General features: G+C 36.8%; 1 protein-coding gene across 2 annotated transcripts in view; it reads right to left on the minus strand.

Annotated features, from left to right (window-relative positions):
* Positions 1-15214, minus strand: part of nphs1 (NPHS1 adhesion molecule, nephrin) — a 57737-nt gene extending 42523 nt beyond the window's left edge. For both annotated transcript variants that reach the window (XM_028009111.1, XM_028009119.1), the window contains exons 1-3: positions 15126-15214; positions 7804-7992; positions 2745-2867 (exon numbers count right to left, since the gene is read on the minus strand). In XM_028009111.1, coding sequence (XP_027864912.1) covers positions 2745-2867; positions 7804-7992; positions 15126-15189 — 376 coding nt within the window. In that variant the 5' untranslated portion in view covers positions 15190-15214. The remainder of the gene's footprint in view (positions 1-2744; positions 2868-7803; positions 7993-15125) is intronic.
* Positions 15215-15419: the final 205 nt, after the last annotated feature.

Below are 15419 nucleotides of genomic sequence, written 5' to 3' on the forward strand. Positions count from 1 at the left end.
GATCTGCCTATAGCAGTAATCCCCTATCTAAGCTCCACAGAAAGGCAAAAACACACAGGAGTTATGTTACACCAATGCATATGTCTTGAAAACATCTCTTTGTAAGCCCATGGATGGGGGCTTTATTGACATTTCTCTCTTCCCCTCGCTATTCATTTCCTGCGGTGATTTATCTTGAATTAGTCAGTCATGATACCAATTTTACAACCAGCAATTTCAGTTTGGCTTTATTTTTTTGTAAATTCCTTCCCCTCTTTCATAAGCCAGGTCTTCATAAAGGGTTTATAGTGTTTTGATTTGATGCAGAGCTTGATGGGATCTGGCCATGGTTGACCGGTTGGAGAAAGGAGGGGTATGTGGGGGGGAACCTTGGGAGCAATCGTCGCCTTGATGGAGGAGTCTATGGGAAACTCATCAGAGGCTATGCTTTCCAAAAGTATGCACACTTTCCAGTCCCAGCTCAGCACTAACACAAGATTGCATTCATCAGCTCATTATGAAGTCTGTGATTTCTCACATATTTTGAATCACATGAACAGCTCGGGTGAAACTAACGATCCTTTAGGACGGACATTTTCAAAGAGCTTTTAAGGTCATCGCTTCATTCTTTAACCTTTTCGACAGGTGTAACTATCCATTCTGAAATGTAAACAGCCAAAAAACACAAAACCATCCATTGTCAATTGTGGACAAGACTCATTATCTGCGAGTGTCAGAAAGATGCCCGATGCTACGCAAACATGATGCCTGTGTATTTTGACCTTTCCGGCAGAGTCAAAGGCAATCTTGTTGGTTTTGTGTACGTGGGCGCGCATGTAGTGGGCATCTCAGAGGTAATAAATGTGGGAGTCAAACCCGCTGTGGCTGCAGGTGTAAGGCCTGCTGCAGGATACGGAGCTGCTGCAGAGCAGAATGGAGCACAGTCATTTAAAAGAGACGTCTGCAGTCTATGGCTCTTGCTACCCCGCACCACCCGCCATCCCTCTTGGCAGCCCATTGATGTCAGAAAAACCTGCTCTCTTCCCAGAGGAGAGAGACTGCTGAAACTGCCACAGCGAAAACCCTTTCAACCCCCCCGTCAAACCTTCACCACCACCCCCACAACCGTATTACCAAAGAAAAAGCCTGAGCACAAGGGAGAGAGTAAAAATTTCAGTGACAGAGAAAATGGGAAGGGGTTGGGGGTGGGTCTAAGTAAATGAACTGTGCCTGGAGAAGAAAGGTTCTTTTACAGTCCTTCCCTGACCACATATGGGCTCACTCCCACAGGCAAGAACGACGGGAAAGGGTTGTTATAGAATGACAACAGGTGGTCCAGTGTAGTCTTACGGTTACATATGTTTCACTACATGTCCAAATTGAACTTTTCAATCACCTCTGTAATAATTTATTCTGTGCAAGAAAGAGACATTGAACTATCTCCCTTTAGGCTTGCCAGGCTGCACTGTTACCTTATATGTTACAGATGGTGGTAATAACCACCAGACCCACTGGTGGATCTGGATTTGGAAAAATAAAAATAAAAATTTAAGGTGTTACAAAACTTTTTTCAATTTACAGATCCATCTCAATAAATACGATTATCAAATAGTTGCTTGAAAAGGTTAAACTGATAGTTTATATCGATTCATTACACACATAGCAGTTTATTTCTGCTGTTTAATCTCTTTATTTGACAGTTGCAGTTAATAAAAATGTTGTTTTCCACAAACTAGAATATTGGATAAGATCAATAAAAGTGGAATTTATGTTGTACGGCCTACACAATCAACTGGGAAACTGCTGAATTGTGATATTTTCTCCATCATTTTTTCCTTATCCTCCTCTTCAAGGAGGATAAGCCACGGAAGGTTATCACTAAAGAATTATGGCTGTTCACAGAGTGCTCTATCCCAAAAGGTTGATGGAAAGTTTAGTGAAAGGAAAATGTGTGCTATGAAATGGTCCAAAAGGAAGAGGAATACTGCAGTGTTAAGAGGACTGTGAAAAAGGCCTTTTTAAGAGTTTGGAGGTGACAAAGTGTGAACTGTGGGTGAAAGCTTCAAAAATCTCCACACAGAAAAGCACCCCAGAATCCATGGCACATTTCATGGGCCATGTGACCAGCTGCTGATCCACTGTTTCACCGAGTCTAAGGTCTGGCCAGCAGAATAACCTGTTATAAATGCTATGGAGAATCTATAGAGTATTGTCAAAAGGAAGGGTCACCGGACATCTTCCTCAAAGCAGACAAGTTTTGCTACGGCAGCTTCCTTAACACCTCAAATGCTTTACTGTATATACTAAATTTCTGTAAAACTGCAATTTGGTTTTTTGTTAGCTGTAAGCCATAAGCATTAGCAGAAATAAATGATTACTACTGTAGTAAATACTTCAGGAGATAGACTCCTCCATCACTAATTTTACTAATAATACTGAGATAAATTAACTTTTCTATAATATTCTAGTTCATTAAGAAGGACATGTACATGTGCTCAAAGGAAACATTTGAGTTTTACTGTACCAGTATATGCTCACATATGCCTTTTGTCTCTGCTACAAATGCAACAGTATTATCTTGAAAAAAATGAAAGCTCTTTATCAATAGAAATGAATATTTAACAGCTCTTTATATGCTGATTACTGGGCAAGAGGTCAGACATGTTGTTGGAGTAGAGATAATGCGTACTGTGCCTTGTTGAACACGTGTCCAGCTACTTACAGACAGACAGACAGATCAGACAGACAGACAGTCAGACTCTCACTTTGTACTGTGAGAAAGGCTGGATTGGAGACAATAGCCTCACTTCTCTCAGATTGGCCGGCTTGGCATTCAAAGAAGGCATCATCATCAAGTTGTGCATCTTCAATCCTGAGATTATACTGTCCTGTGCAGACACAGAAATGGAGAAATGTACTTAATCAAGAACAGAAGTGTAAAACAGCTTTTTTTTAATCAGAAAAATTCAACAGAGGCAACAGTCACATTAAGGTTGTCATTCATTATGAATTATAGTTTAATGTGCAATCTTTCAATGGGATAATTCAACTCTGAATATGTTTAAATATTCAGGATCTTTGAAGTGAGTTTATGTTAAAAGGTTACAAGCAGTTTTCTTTAGACAACTCACCAAATATTTTATGCTCATTTCTATTACAGAGTTGCCTACTGTTGCCAAAAAACGTCATTTCCAAAATTAGAGACAAGACACATATTTTCTATTCTGATATATTAGTTAATGAAGATATTAGTAAGCCTACATATGTTTTTATTGCACAACCCAGATCAGGGTTAAAATCATTTACTGAGTTCATCAGCAAAATCCCATTCGGTCAGCCCATAGTACATTCCTGCTTCAAGGAACCACATGTAGTATATACTTTGAGAACTAGAAAAGTAGCAAAGCACTTATTATAATAACCATAATATAGCAGGCATATGAATCACCAACTATATGTATTATGGCTGTATTCTCAATGAAACAGCTGTGAATCTAATTAGTTTCAGCAGTTTATTCAGGATTAACCTCTTAAAAATTCAGATGTGTTCATGAACACTTTAATTTTAAACCTTTCACAAAAATGCCAAACAATTTTGCCAAAAAAAGCACTTAATACACATAAAAGGCTTCACAATTGTTCTTCAATATACTCTAAAGTGACAATGAAAACTAAAAAGATTTTTCTGTCACTGACTGCTTCAGATACAAAAGTTCTAGCTTCTTGTGCAATGATAAGAGCAGCTCTTTACAATTTATAAAAGAAGAAAATTAACAGTATTCAGTCATATCTAGGTGATCTAGCTATAAATAGACAATTTCCTTTTAGCTGTAGAGTTGAAACATCAGACTCTGTGAGAATCTCTAATTTCTTGCTCCAGGCATTCCAATTGATATGCAAGTTGCAGTGTACTGTATACTTGAAGGATTGTTTTTCTTTTTTTTGTTTTTTGTTTTTTGCAGGAGTTTCCAATGCGGTAAATAAAATCCAATCTCTAATTCAAAACGCGAACTGAATAAACTGCCTATTATTTGCTGCCAGACAGAGTCCCTCACTATGTATCTCCCCTCTGCTAGTCTGGCATGCCAATGGGGCTTGATTTGTTTGATGCGTTGCCACAACCTGTGGGGATTAGATGATGCTCACTGTTGGTTTTCCAGCTCCTGATGGCTCACGGCCCACTAACATGTGGAAAATAGTATCTTGGTCTGACAACCACTCAGGCCTAAAAATGCATGTGTCAAGTAAGCTGGCAAGATAATTAACACCAACCAGAAGCAATTTTCACATCTAAGTTATCATTGAGTGCAGAGAGTGGGAGAGACACTGAAGTCATTAATCACGTTCCTCTTTTCTGAAATTATTCACAAATAGTCCAATCAAGTAGCAGCAAGTGTGTATTTATGGCAGAGGAGATGGTGGAAGGCAGGGACGTGATGTGCCAATTTGTCTATTACTTTCTATTTATTTCATATAGATTAGAACCTTAGGAGGCTTTAAGATTGAGAATAGATACAAAGACATATTGACTGCAGTTAAAATTAATGTTCCCTATGCAAATTCACGTTATGTGAACCAAATTAAAACTGAAAGTATATCGTACAACATAAAGTCTTCCTAGTAAATGTGGTTGCCTTTTAAAAGTATTTGTTTTTAAATGAAATCCACTCCTTAGGTGTTTATCTTAGCATATTTGTTATACTAAATCATTTCCCACAACAAATTAATTATGCTATGGTCTCACATACATGGGGTTGTGTGAAAATTAGATCACAACCTCAAATCAAAGCATGAGTCTCATTTAAACAATGCCTTGCAGAGAGGGTCCCCTGCTGAAGTGTTTATTTGTTATTTTAAATAAAATTTAACAGGTCAAAATCAATGCATTATTTTAAACTGGGAGTAAGTGGAAACAAAGAGTAAAAGGTTCAGATCAGACATTTGTGATTTCCAAATCAGCTGTTTGTTTTCTACCCAGTCAGCTGATAAAAGCAAGTACCAGGTTCCAAAAAAATGTTTAATTTTACAGTTTCAAATGACTTTCTCACTTTTTCACTACATACCGCAAAGATTTTACTCATGTCACACTCCTTTCTCTGTTTCACCCGGTCTGAACTAGTTTTAAGGAAAAATGAATGAGGTTTCCTTCTGTTGCACACAATCTGACTTCTGTGAACTGGCTGAAGGCTCTTTATCGCTTTCTATTTCCTTTTCTTCCTCTGTTTGAAATTACAGACTAAAAGGAAAAAGAAAGAAACTTTGGTGACTGTAAAAGCCTACATGAAACTTTCACCTAGACTGAAGAAATTGGAGAGAAAGGAATTTTCATGTTTCATGAATAACACAATCAATCATTAATCCATTTAATAATCTTTCATAATAGTTATGTTATCATCATTATGGAAAATATGCAAAAGCTTGGTGTTTTTTTTGTGCCCATTAATAATTACATTTCGCCTCATTGATTGGCTGCAGGTCAGGTATAATTAAATCACTGCTTGTGGGCCAATCATTGAAAATAAATTAACAAAGACATACTTCATGCTCTAGTGCGCCGATCTGTGTTTGTCTTTACAATAAGAGCTGTTACACGAATGAGCCTGAAATCTTGCAGTAGATTAGGACTCATGTCATTCCATATTTATATCACTCCTTTGCTTCAGGGGGTGAGGGGACAAGGAAGTGTGCTGCATCTACCTTGAGTGTGTGTTGAAATCAATGCTGCCCTCTCTTGTCTCTGTAAAGACATGATTTCGAGCTTTTTAAAGCATAAATAAACACCCCCGATGGTAACAATCAGTGAGAACTGGTGGCCTATCAAGTGCAGTCAAGTGTCATCCCAAATGATTTGGTTCGTTCTGGGCAGAGGAAAGTGATTGCATACATCAGTCTGCAGTTACCTTTCCTGGAAATTGTACCTGTGCTGATGGAGATGTTATTCATAGATGAGTGGATGAGTGTATAGCATGCTGAGTTTGCCTGTGGTTCAAATGTTCCTGGGCACAGGTTCTTATCTCAATGCTGTAGACTTTTTTTAAATGTTATTTCTATATGGGCTGTTGTTGATGCTTGCGTTGAATCGCTAATCAGCAAATAAAATGACATTTTAGAACTATAAAAGGTAAAAATGTTCTTGAATAATTTATTTTTTATCAATACTTTATTTAAAAATAAATTACTAAATTATAGATTCAAGCATGGAATGTGTGGCATATGGAAAGCGCTTCAGACTTTCATACAGGATAGTTTGTTTTTTCGGGTTTTTTTAAGCTTATGTTAGGCTACTTCTGAATTAGAGACAACATCAGAGGTGACTGAAAAGTAGCTCAGTGGTCCATGGATATCTTTTTCAAAGAAAGCAAAACATTCAATTTAATTTAAAAATCAAATTCACAGAGCCCAGAAGAAAAGAGGCACCAAATTTATATTGCTTAAAGTCCAGTGGGAAGTTTCACCAGTCAGTCATTTGTTAGGGTTAGTCTGCTGCATTTCCTGAACTCCAAAGTTTGCACACCTGTCCATGTGGAAAGTAAGCAGCAATTCATGCTTACAAACTTTAAGGAGCTATTGATTTCATATTTCAATAGAATTTGTTTCATGTATTATTCAAATTTTCTGAGAAACTCAAGCTTTGGATGCTTGTAAAAAAAATTATATAAATAACAAAAATAAAGGGTTGAGATATCACGCTTGAGAACCTATACAAAATAGAAGGTTTAGTATTTGAAAGAATTACAGAAAAAATATATATTTTTCAGAGATACTACACATTACTGAGATGCACCTGTATATTTTTGTTGATGTTTTATGTGCATGGACTATGGTTCCCTGACCGTGCATATGTCGCTGGCTGTCTCCCACAGAGTGCAACAGTGAAGTGTGGCCCGTCTAGTTGCAGGATGATCAGGAACAGATGCTCCTCTCCTACTCGGGATTGCCTTCTAATTGGCTATTACTTTTTATAGACTGTGGTGTTCTGCAACACACTTTTTTCCCCTCTGTCACATTTTACTGATTAGCTGACAGTTATGTGTTTTTTTTTCTCCCTTTTGATATGCCTATGACAGGATAAGTGAAACGTGTATTCTCACGTTTTTATACCAACCCTCTGCAGTTATAGCTCATGTTTTTATGATAGTGTTGCTTTATCAGTTTAACCTCGTTTATTTTACTGTGAAGTACCCAGAGTGTTATTTGATGCATCTTTTTTTTTCTTTTTTACTAAAACTATGCAAATTGGTGTTGACAGCCTTGTTCTATACTGAACCTTAACAGTTTAAGCTTTACGGTAATTTCTATGTTCTGTGACTTTTAAACAAAAAGACTTGCATTACAAACATATTTACAGTCCTTGAACTTTTGCGTACGTTCTTACATTACAACTCCAAAATTAAGTGTGTTTTATCTGGCTTTTAGGTAATAAACCCAAACCAAGTAGCATGTAGTGCAGTTACATAAGATATGAATTTGGATTTATTTACAAATTTCCACCTGACAAACAGGAGGGTTTCTTTTCACTGTCGCAACATGAGCGGCAGTTTAAGAAATTGCTGCAAAGCTGCCAACAGGTTGCAGTAGACTGTCCATTGTTGATAATTGTTGATACTTACTGCTTTGACTTGGTCTATCACATGAATAATACAGAAATTTAATTGATGTTTATGGATGTTAATAGACAATTTTTTTAAGTTTAAGTTGTATAAAATCATTTCTAGGCACCATATTTAGCAAGAACAACTATAGCATTTACTCTGTCTCATTTTTGTTTTATTGCTTTTATTTAAAATCAGTCCTACAGACTACTTGGGTGACTTTCCTGTTTACCTCTCCTTCCAATCATGCTGTAGCGTGGGAAGCCTGGCAGGCTTCTCTGAGGTCCCAAAAGAAAGCCGTCTTTCGCCCACTGCACAATCCCCGAGGCCCTGAGGACCTCACACTTCAGCACAGCTGTGGCTCCCATTCGCACAGTGAGGTTCCTGGGCTCAGTCCTGAAGGCCTGCTGGGCATGCGTGCCTGGAGACATAAAAAGCGGAGGGAGGCAAGGAGCTGGAGTGGAAGAGGGTGTAATGGGAGTTAATGCAAAGAGATAAAAACGAACGAGGAAATCGGTGTGCGCGAGGAGTGTTATCAAAGAAGTAAATGAAGTAGAGAGAGCGTGACATAAACATGCACCACAGGGATGCAGTCCTGTGATCTTTTGTAGGAGAAGGCATCCCCATTGTGTGTGGACACATTATTCATCCTGGCATATGTTTTATTGATGGTAAACTGCGGTGATACGGCTCTGAAAATGAGTCAATAAAGTAATTACGGCAAATTAAATCTCCCCTCGGTCACGCAGATATGGTACGGGGAGGTGCAAAAAAAGCAGGGGGTATCAGAGACCTTGTTCACCTGTGGTTTTTCTTTAATGTTGATGTCCCACCAGCTAATTCCTTCTTGGAAGAGTAATGATTATCACCTTAATCCCCCTTGTTTGTCATAGGTAAGGTTGGCCATCCTTCAGCCAGACTGTGAAGGGGAATTCACTGGTTCAGTGCATCTGAATCAGAAAGGTAACTTTAATGCAGAACTATCACCAGGATGAGGATTACATCATTATAGTACACAGAATAAATTCAGTTCAAGGAGCCCTGTGCAAATACTTATTCCAATTAGCAGCTCAAATCAAAGCATGGGTCTCGTTTAAACAATGCCCTGCAGAGAGGGTCTGCCTGATTTCATTGAGTTGCTTAAATCTTGACCTTCATTGAAGCAATGACCAAGTTGTTTGTGAAGTGCATGCTCTGTTGCATCTGACAACATGAGTGAGAGGCAGAGCTCTCAGATCAAGGCTGAACCAGTCACCTCACGTCAAATATGAAGGGCAGGATTGGCCATAACAGTGGATGCATACAAACAGCCAAACACAGCAGCGTTTTTGCATACAGTTTACATAAATGAATACTCAACAGAGATGCAGAATGGATGTGCTTTTCTGAAAATACAGAAATATATCTTATCAACTACGTGATAAAATTTCATTTGTGTGTTCTTAATTAAAATGTATTGCTCAATCCAGAAAGATTTTAGAGTTTCTTAATTTAATTAAAGGAGTGTTCCATTTCATATAAGTATCTGTTTTAAGCTAGTAACAGTTAATGTTATTAAAGAAAGACATTTTAGATTTAAGAGGATGGTATTGATTGTTGAGCTTCTGTTTTAGTCAAGATGTAAGCCATGTTTCTTTTCTTTTTGTGTCTTTTTTTCTTTTTTTGTCAAGTAAGTCTTAATGTCAGCCATAGGTTTTCCATACATCCCTGTATATTATGCTCAAACTAGACTCTTCCTGTTCATTTGCTGTCCCTTTGAGGACACTATAGCAAATTAACCAATGACATTCAGCATCTAGACATGGTAAGATAAGGTAATGTTTGAACTGAGCATCAGAATGGGGAGGAAATTGGATTTTAAGAACCTTAAAAATTCATGGTTTTTTGGTGCCACGCAAGCTGGCCTGATTAATTTAGGTGCAGTTGATTTACTGTCATTTTCAGATACGCACAACCGTCTCATGGGTTTACAGTAAAAAAAAAGAAAAAATATGCAGTGAACAGCAGGCATGTGGATAAAAAATTCTTGCTGGGCAACAAAACTCAAATAACCTCTTGTTACAGCAAGATATGTAGAAAATATTGTCTCTGAGCGACAACACATCAAACTTTGAAGCAGATGGGCCACAGCAGAAGAAGACCAAATCTGGTGACACTCTTGTCAGCTGAGAATTGAAACCTGAGGCTACAATTCTTACAGGCTCCTGCAAATTGGACAATAAAAGATTGAAAAAATGTTGCTTGTTTTGTTATGTCTTCAATTCAGCTGCAACATTCAGATGGTGAGATTAGAGTTTGGGGTAGACATCATGAAAACATAAATCCCTCCTGCCTTATATCAGTTGTTTTGTTCAGAGGTGATTGTATGGTGTGGCACATATTTTCTTGGTACTCATCTGGACCATTAGTGCCATTTGAGCATGCTTACTTCCTACCTGAGTACAGTTGCTGACCATTACTTTATAGCCATAGTATACCCATCTTATCATGTCCACTCTGTGACCATGTAACAAAGCCCAAATCGTCTAGTACTGGTTTCCTGAATGTTGCACTATGCTCACTGTGTTCTAAAGTCCTCCACAGTCTCCATTTCTCAATCCAATAGGCTCCCTTTGGGCTGTGATTTACGTCATATAATGTGCTATCAACAAATCTATTTCAAGTGTGTGATGCTGTCATGTCAATACATATCAAAAACTTGGAGTATTTTTTTCTGATGCCTTACAGCTGCAGTATGTAACTTTTATAAAATTCAAAATATACAGGTTACATTGTTAAAATCATCACTACATCATGGCAGTATAATATGAGACAGATAATTAGTGGAAAAAATCAAGCTCCTCTACCTTCTTCCAGTGCCGAGCTAAGAGGAGTATTTTAGCACTGTCAATCAGTCTTGTGTATTTGCTGCTCACATCCATCCCCTTGCTCTCTGGTATGCTACAGCTTCTTCCCAACAGAAGAGCATGTCATGAATGCCTGGGCTACTTAGCACAGCCACCAAACAGTTTTCCTGTAACAGTAAGTTGTTTCTCCACACTTAGCACATTGAACAGTGTGTCCATGAGAATGATTGACAGCGTTACAACCTTCTTCCTTACTCTGATTGGTTGTTTCCGGCCGGGAGCAGTGCATTTCTGGAAATTGCAATAGCACCGGGAGGGGGTGGAAGAGCTTGATTCTTTCCACTATTATCTGTCTCATTCTTTACTGTCATTATAAGGTCACTTATTTAACATACAAACGAGTGAACTTCTATATATATATATATATATATATATATATATATATTCATTAAAGTTGGATACTGTAGTTTCTTTAGATTTATGCAACATGGAATTAAACCAGTGAACTTGTCCAGCAAAGGTCTTCCAACCAGGTGTTGGCCAAACATTTTCAAATTGAATGTTTAAAAACCATTCACTTTAAAAATTATTTGATCAAATCTTGCAAATTTCCTATTAAAATTCCTTACACCTAACCTGTGCAAATTTCCATAGGTTAACCTAACTCGATTGTTGAGATATTTATTTAAATTAGCCATAAACTATAAATATGACATCATAACAAAACAAAAAATATGTTATTACTTTTGGTGTTTTACCATCCTAAGACTAACAGTGGTGGTAAATTGACTAGCCAACAATTTCTCACAGCAATGCAGCTTAATCTCTGCAGGTCAACAATATCTGGTGTTTAACATAATATCTTGGCATTGAGTAGTTATAAATGAACTGTCTCAACGATGTATGAATTTCCTTAAGTTGAAGTCAAAAAACAAATTCTTCTTCCTACTTTCTTTTTCACTTGTTTATGTATTAAAAATAAATTTTTCCTTTGTAAAATTGCTCTGCTGCCGCCATGCAGCTCGGTTTGTCTCAGCATTTCTGAGTCCCTGCAGTTATTTTCTGCTCCATTTTAAAGTTACTTAATCTGTGTGATAATTAACCTTCCTTCTTGTATTCTACCTTGTTTGCCTCCTGTTTTGCTCTTTGCTCAACTTGTATCATCAATCATTTTGTGGTTTAACTGTAGTCCAACCCTTCTGTTTATTAGCTGTCTGTTTCTTATTATTTGTCATGCTGTGCATACCGATATTTTTAGTTTGCACCTTATTTAGTTATTTGTGTATTTTGTCTTGAACCATTCCCTGCGGTTTTGTTCCAAAGCTTGGATTTGTGTATTTTTTTTAATTTTCTGTATTTTCTAACTAAAGCTTCCCTTTTCATTGCTCCAACCTTCAAATGTTTCTTACCTTTTTGTCCTCTCTCTCTTTGGAATGAACACTCAGATAAAACCTTGCACCATGTTTTTCCTTAAGGATGTCAAACATTTCTATAGAAAAAATAAATGTTGATGCCGTTGCTAAAAATGCTGGATATTTCTGGCATGCAGTCATAAAAAACCTTTTTTTCCCTGTGTCTAAAGATATTCATGTCATTAGTGCATAAATAGGTAAACACAGTATCTATAAAGAGCACTCAGTTCCTTGGATGTTTTACCTTTTTATTGCTTTTACAAAATCACGAGGAACAAAATGTCAAATGTAGCTTTTTTTACAAGAAAAAATGTTTTTAATTTTAAAGTGAAAAGTGAGCTCTATTAAACTTTTACAATTAGATAAAAATACTAAACATAAAATAAATGATTTTTTATTTATTTTACACATTTTATGTGTCCCCCTTTTTAAAGTAACTGACCTAATCCAACAAAGGATCAGCCAATTGGTGCTTATAGTCTCACAATGAGTGGAGTGGAAATCACCTAAGTGCAATGACAGTGTCTCAAGCGACAGTAGTATAATGATGCCTGTGTCCGGAATCCATTCACTGGCTAAACCGTGTTCCTGGCTCCCATTACAGCATCAAGACAACCCCCCCCCCGCAAAAAACACTCCAAGCAAATCAGGGAAAGAGCAAATGTGAAGAGTATTGGTATGAGTGACTCAGTTTTCAGATGGTTCAGGAATTATCTTTCAGACAGAACTCAATGTGTTTTTGCAGATGGGTTGAAATCAGAATTTATGGACATTGTTAAGAACGTCCCTAACGGTTTCATTTTGGTTCCAGTTCTGTTTACCACTTATAAAATCAAATTGGAAAAGCATTTGTAAAATGTTAAGTCCTGTCTGTATGCTGATGATACCATAATATATCTTGTTGTGGCCACTGTTGACTAGGTTATGGTACAGTGTCAGACTCTACACTATATGTAATGTAAAGTACTAAAATGTTACTTTACATTTTAGAAATTTTCATGGATATAGTGATGTTTCATGTACTCAACTAACTGATTACTATTATGACATTTACTTAGCTAACTTCACAAAATACTGTCAGTACACTGTTTCAATAAAGTTGTAGTGGTGAAAGGTATTTTTAATCATGAACATATTATGTGGTCACCTTCATAAAATAATGGCCAAAAAAAAATCACTTTTTTTCCCTAACGTGTTTTTTTTTACTAAAATGTTTTTGGAAAGAAAGAGGTGGTGATTTTTTTTTTTTTTTTTTTTTTTATTTGCTTTTTGCCAAATCACTTTTGGCACAAAAAAAAGACTTAAGCCATTATTTTAATAAGGTGATGATATGGTGGAGCTAATTATAGGCAGTTTAGGACAAGACAGACTCATAACTGACTACCTCATTAACTGAACAGCATCAAAAAGTCATTCTTCTGAAACAACTTCAATGCCAAGAAGTCTTGACAGACATATATGATGAGACACCATCTATATGGCTAAAAAATAAATGTAAAATCCAACCACCTACACATCTGCTGAGAGTTAACATCGTGAGAGAAGTTAGGTCTTTCATGCACTAGAAAAATCTAGTCTGGTGAAAGGACAGACATAAATTACAATCATGCAAAACCATGTATATAGAGAGTTTAATTTTATGGAAGTGAAAGTTTCAGCTCCTGTTGAAAACATTTCATACATACAGCCGTGGTATCTTACACAATGTGCTGAACTCTCAAAAGTAAAGCTATGTTTTGATTACTTAATCATGGTTTACTTAAAATGAATACCTGTAAAGGTTTAAATGGTAAATCAATTACTGATGTGACAATGGCTGTAACATCTCGGTCATGGTCTTGCTCTTGACAAAATGGGTCGAATTGTTTAGACTAGTTTGTGTCAAAAACACAAAAACATGACTCCCTTCTATCTTCAGATGCACAACAAGATGAATGTAAATTAAAAGCAACATAAGTTATAACACAGCTGCCTCCTACCATCTCAGAAAAAAATACTGTTATTATTGCTAATGACCGCAAAATTGTGTTGCATGGGAATGTTAATCACAACAGGCGACTTTTGGTCCTCTGATTTAAAAGCGCGCGATTCTGTTCACATGTGGTGCGGTCTAGCTTTTGCTGAGCAAACATCTGCAATCTGACTGCAAAAAAATCATTAAGTCTGCTTTTTAAAAATATAAAACATTTTAAGAAAGGGGGTTAAGGAAAAACACCTGTAAATGTTGTCCACCGTCAGGATTAACAAAATGATTGATACAAGGACAGCAGATACAATGACAGCTAAGTGGCAAGGCCAAATACATAAAACCCAGTTTCAACACTAGCTTAAACATAAATGCTAAACCTGCATAACCGTAGAAACACACAGCAACGCTAGAGCAACACTTAGCCATGACTGAGACAATATGAGCATCGGCGCTCTACGTGCACAACTCACTAAACCAACAGTTGATGAAGAGGAAAAATAAGGCTCATTTCATAAAGCCAATAACATAAATTCAGTCTTACTGTTGGTGTTTTATTGTGATAGTATGTGTGAGAGAAAATATTTCTCCATCTCCCATCATCCCTGTTGGCTATGGGGTCAGATGGTTTTGGGACTTCTCCCTATGAGGCAATTTGCATGCCTGCATGAACCAATAATAATATTAAAATGCCAAACAATTTATTGAAATGTCCAGGATATTTAACTTTAGGAACAGTAAGCTTTTTAACATCTGGTACTCTGATGAACTGTTTGTTTTCAGATAATCATATCTAAAAATGACGAATCTTTATTTGCCTATTTTTTTTACTATAGCAACATTGGAGGAGGTGGAAGATCTTGATCTTTTCACAGGTTACCTGTCTCATGTCATACTGTCACGACATGTTGAGAATTTTAGCAAATATGTAAAAAAAAATGATTTTTAAAAAAAAAAGCTACATATAGCAGCCTTAAATTATGGATTGGAATTTGAAGCTAATGGAGATATTACAATATGGCCAAGATAGTATCCTGTTTAGTCTTTGTTGATTGAAGGCTATAACAGTGCATTACTTAACACAGAATGAACTTAGAATACAAATATTTTAACTGACCTACATTACCATTACAAATACGTGCCAAGTCATATTTGACCCAGATTTGCAAGGGATCTAATGTATAACACACAGCAGCAGTTTCATAAAAAAAAAAAAATTAAGATTGTTTGGTGTTAGGTTTACCCCAAACAAAAGAACCTTGAAAGATGGGACCTGAAAAGGCCATCGTTACATAGATTTCAGGTGCACATGAACATCTGACTCTCTTACCCCAAAAGAAACACAGAAATGATAGAGTCCAAGCAGACACGATCCAAGCCGACACAAACTCCATTTCACCATTGGCACCTGACCTTAAGGAATCCTAAAAGAACCATAGACAACAAAAATTGATTAAAAAATGCACATATGTGAATTCAGGGTTAAGAAGCACAGATGTGTTTTTGTAGACATTTCTGAGTTCTGAGGTACAGTCTTATGAAACCATGTTTTAAATAAACTCCAGTCTGATTTATTAAGCAGAAACAAATCCAGGTAGATGTAAATCCTTAAAGGGCCAGTGTT

This window comes from Xiphophorus couchianus, chromosome 3 (genome assembly GCF_001444195.1).
Source record: "Xiphophorus couchianus chromosome 3, X_couchianus-1.0, whole genome shotgun sequence".
NCBI classification, from domain to species: Eukaryota; Metazoa; Chordata; class Actinopteri; order Cyprinodontiformes; family Poeciliidae; genus Xiphophorus; species Xiphophorus couchianus.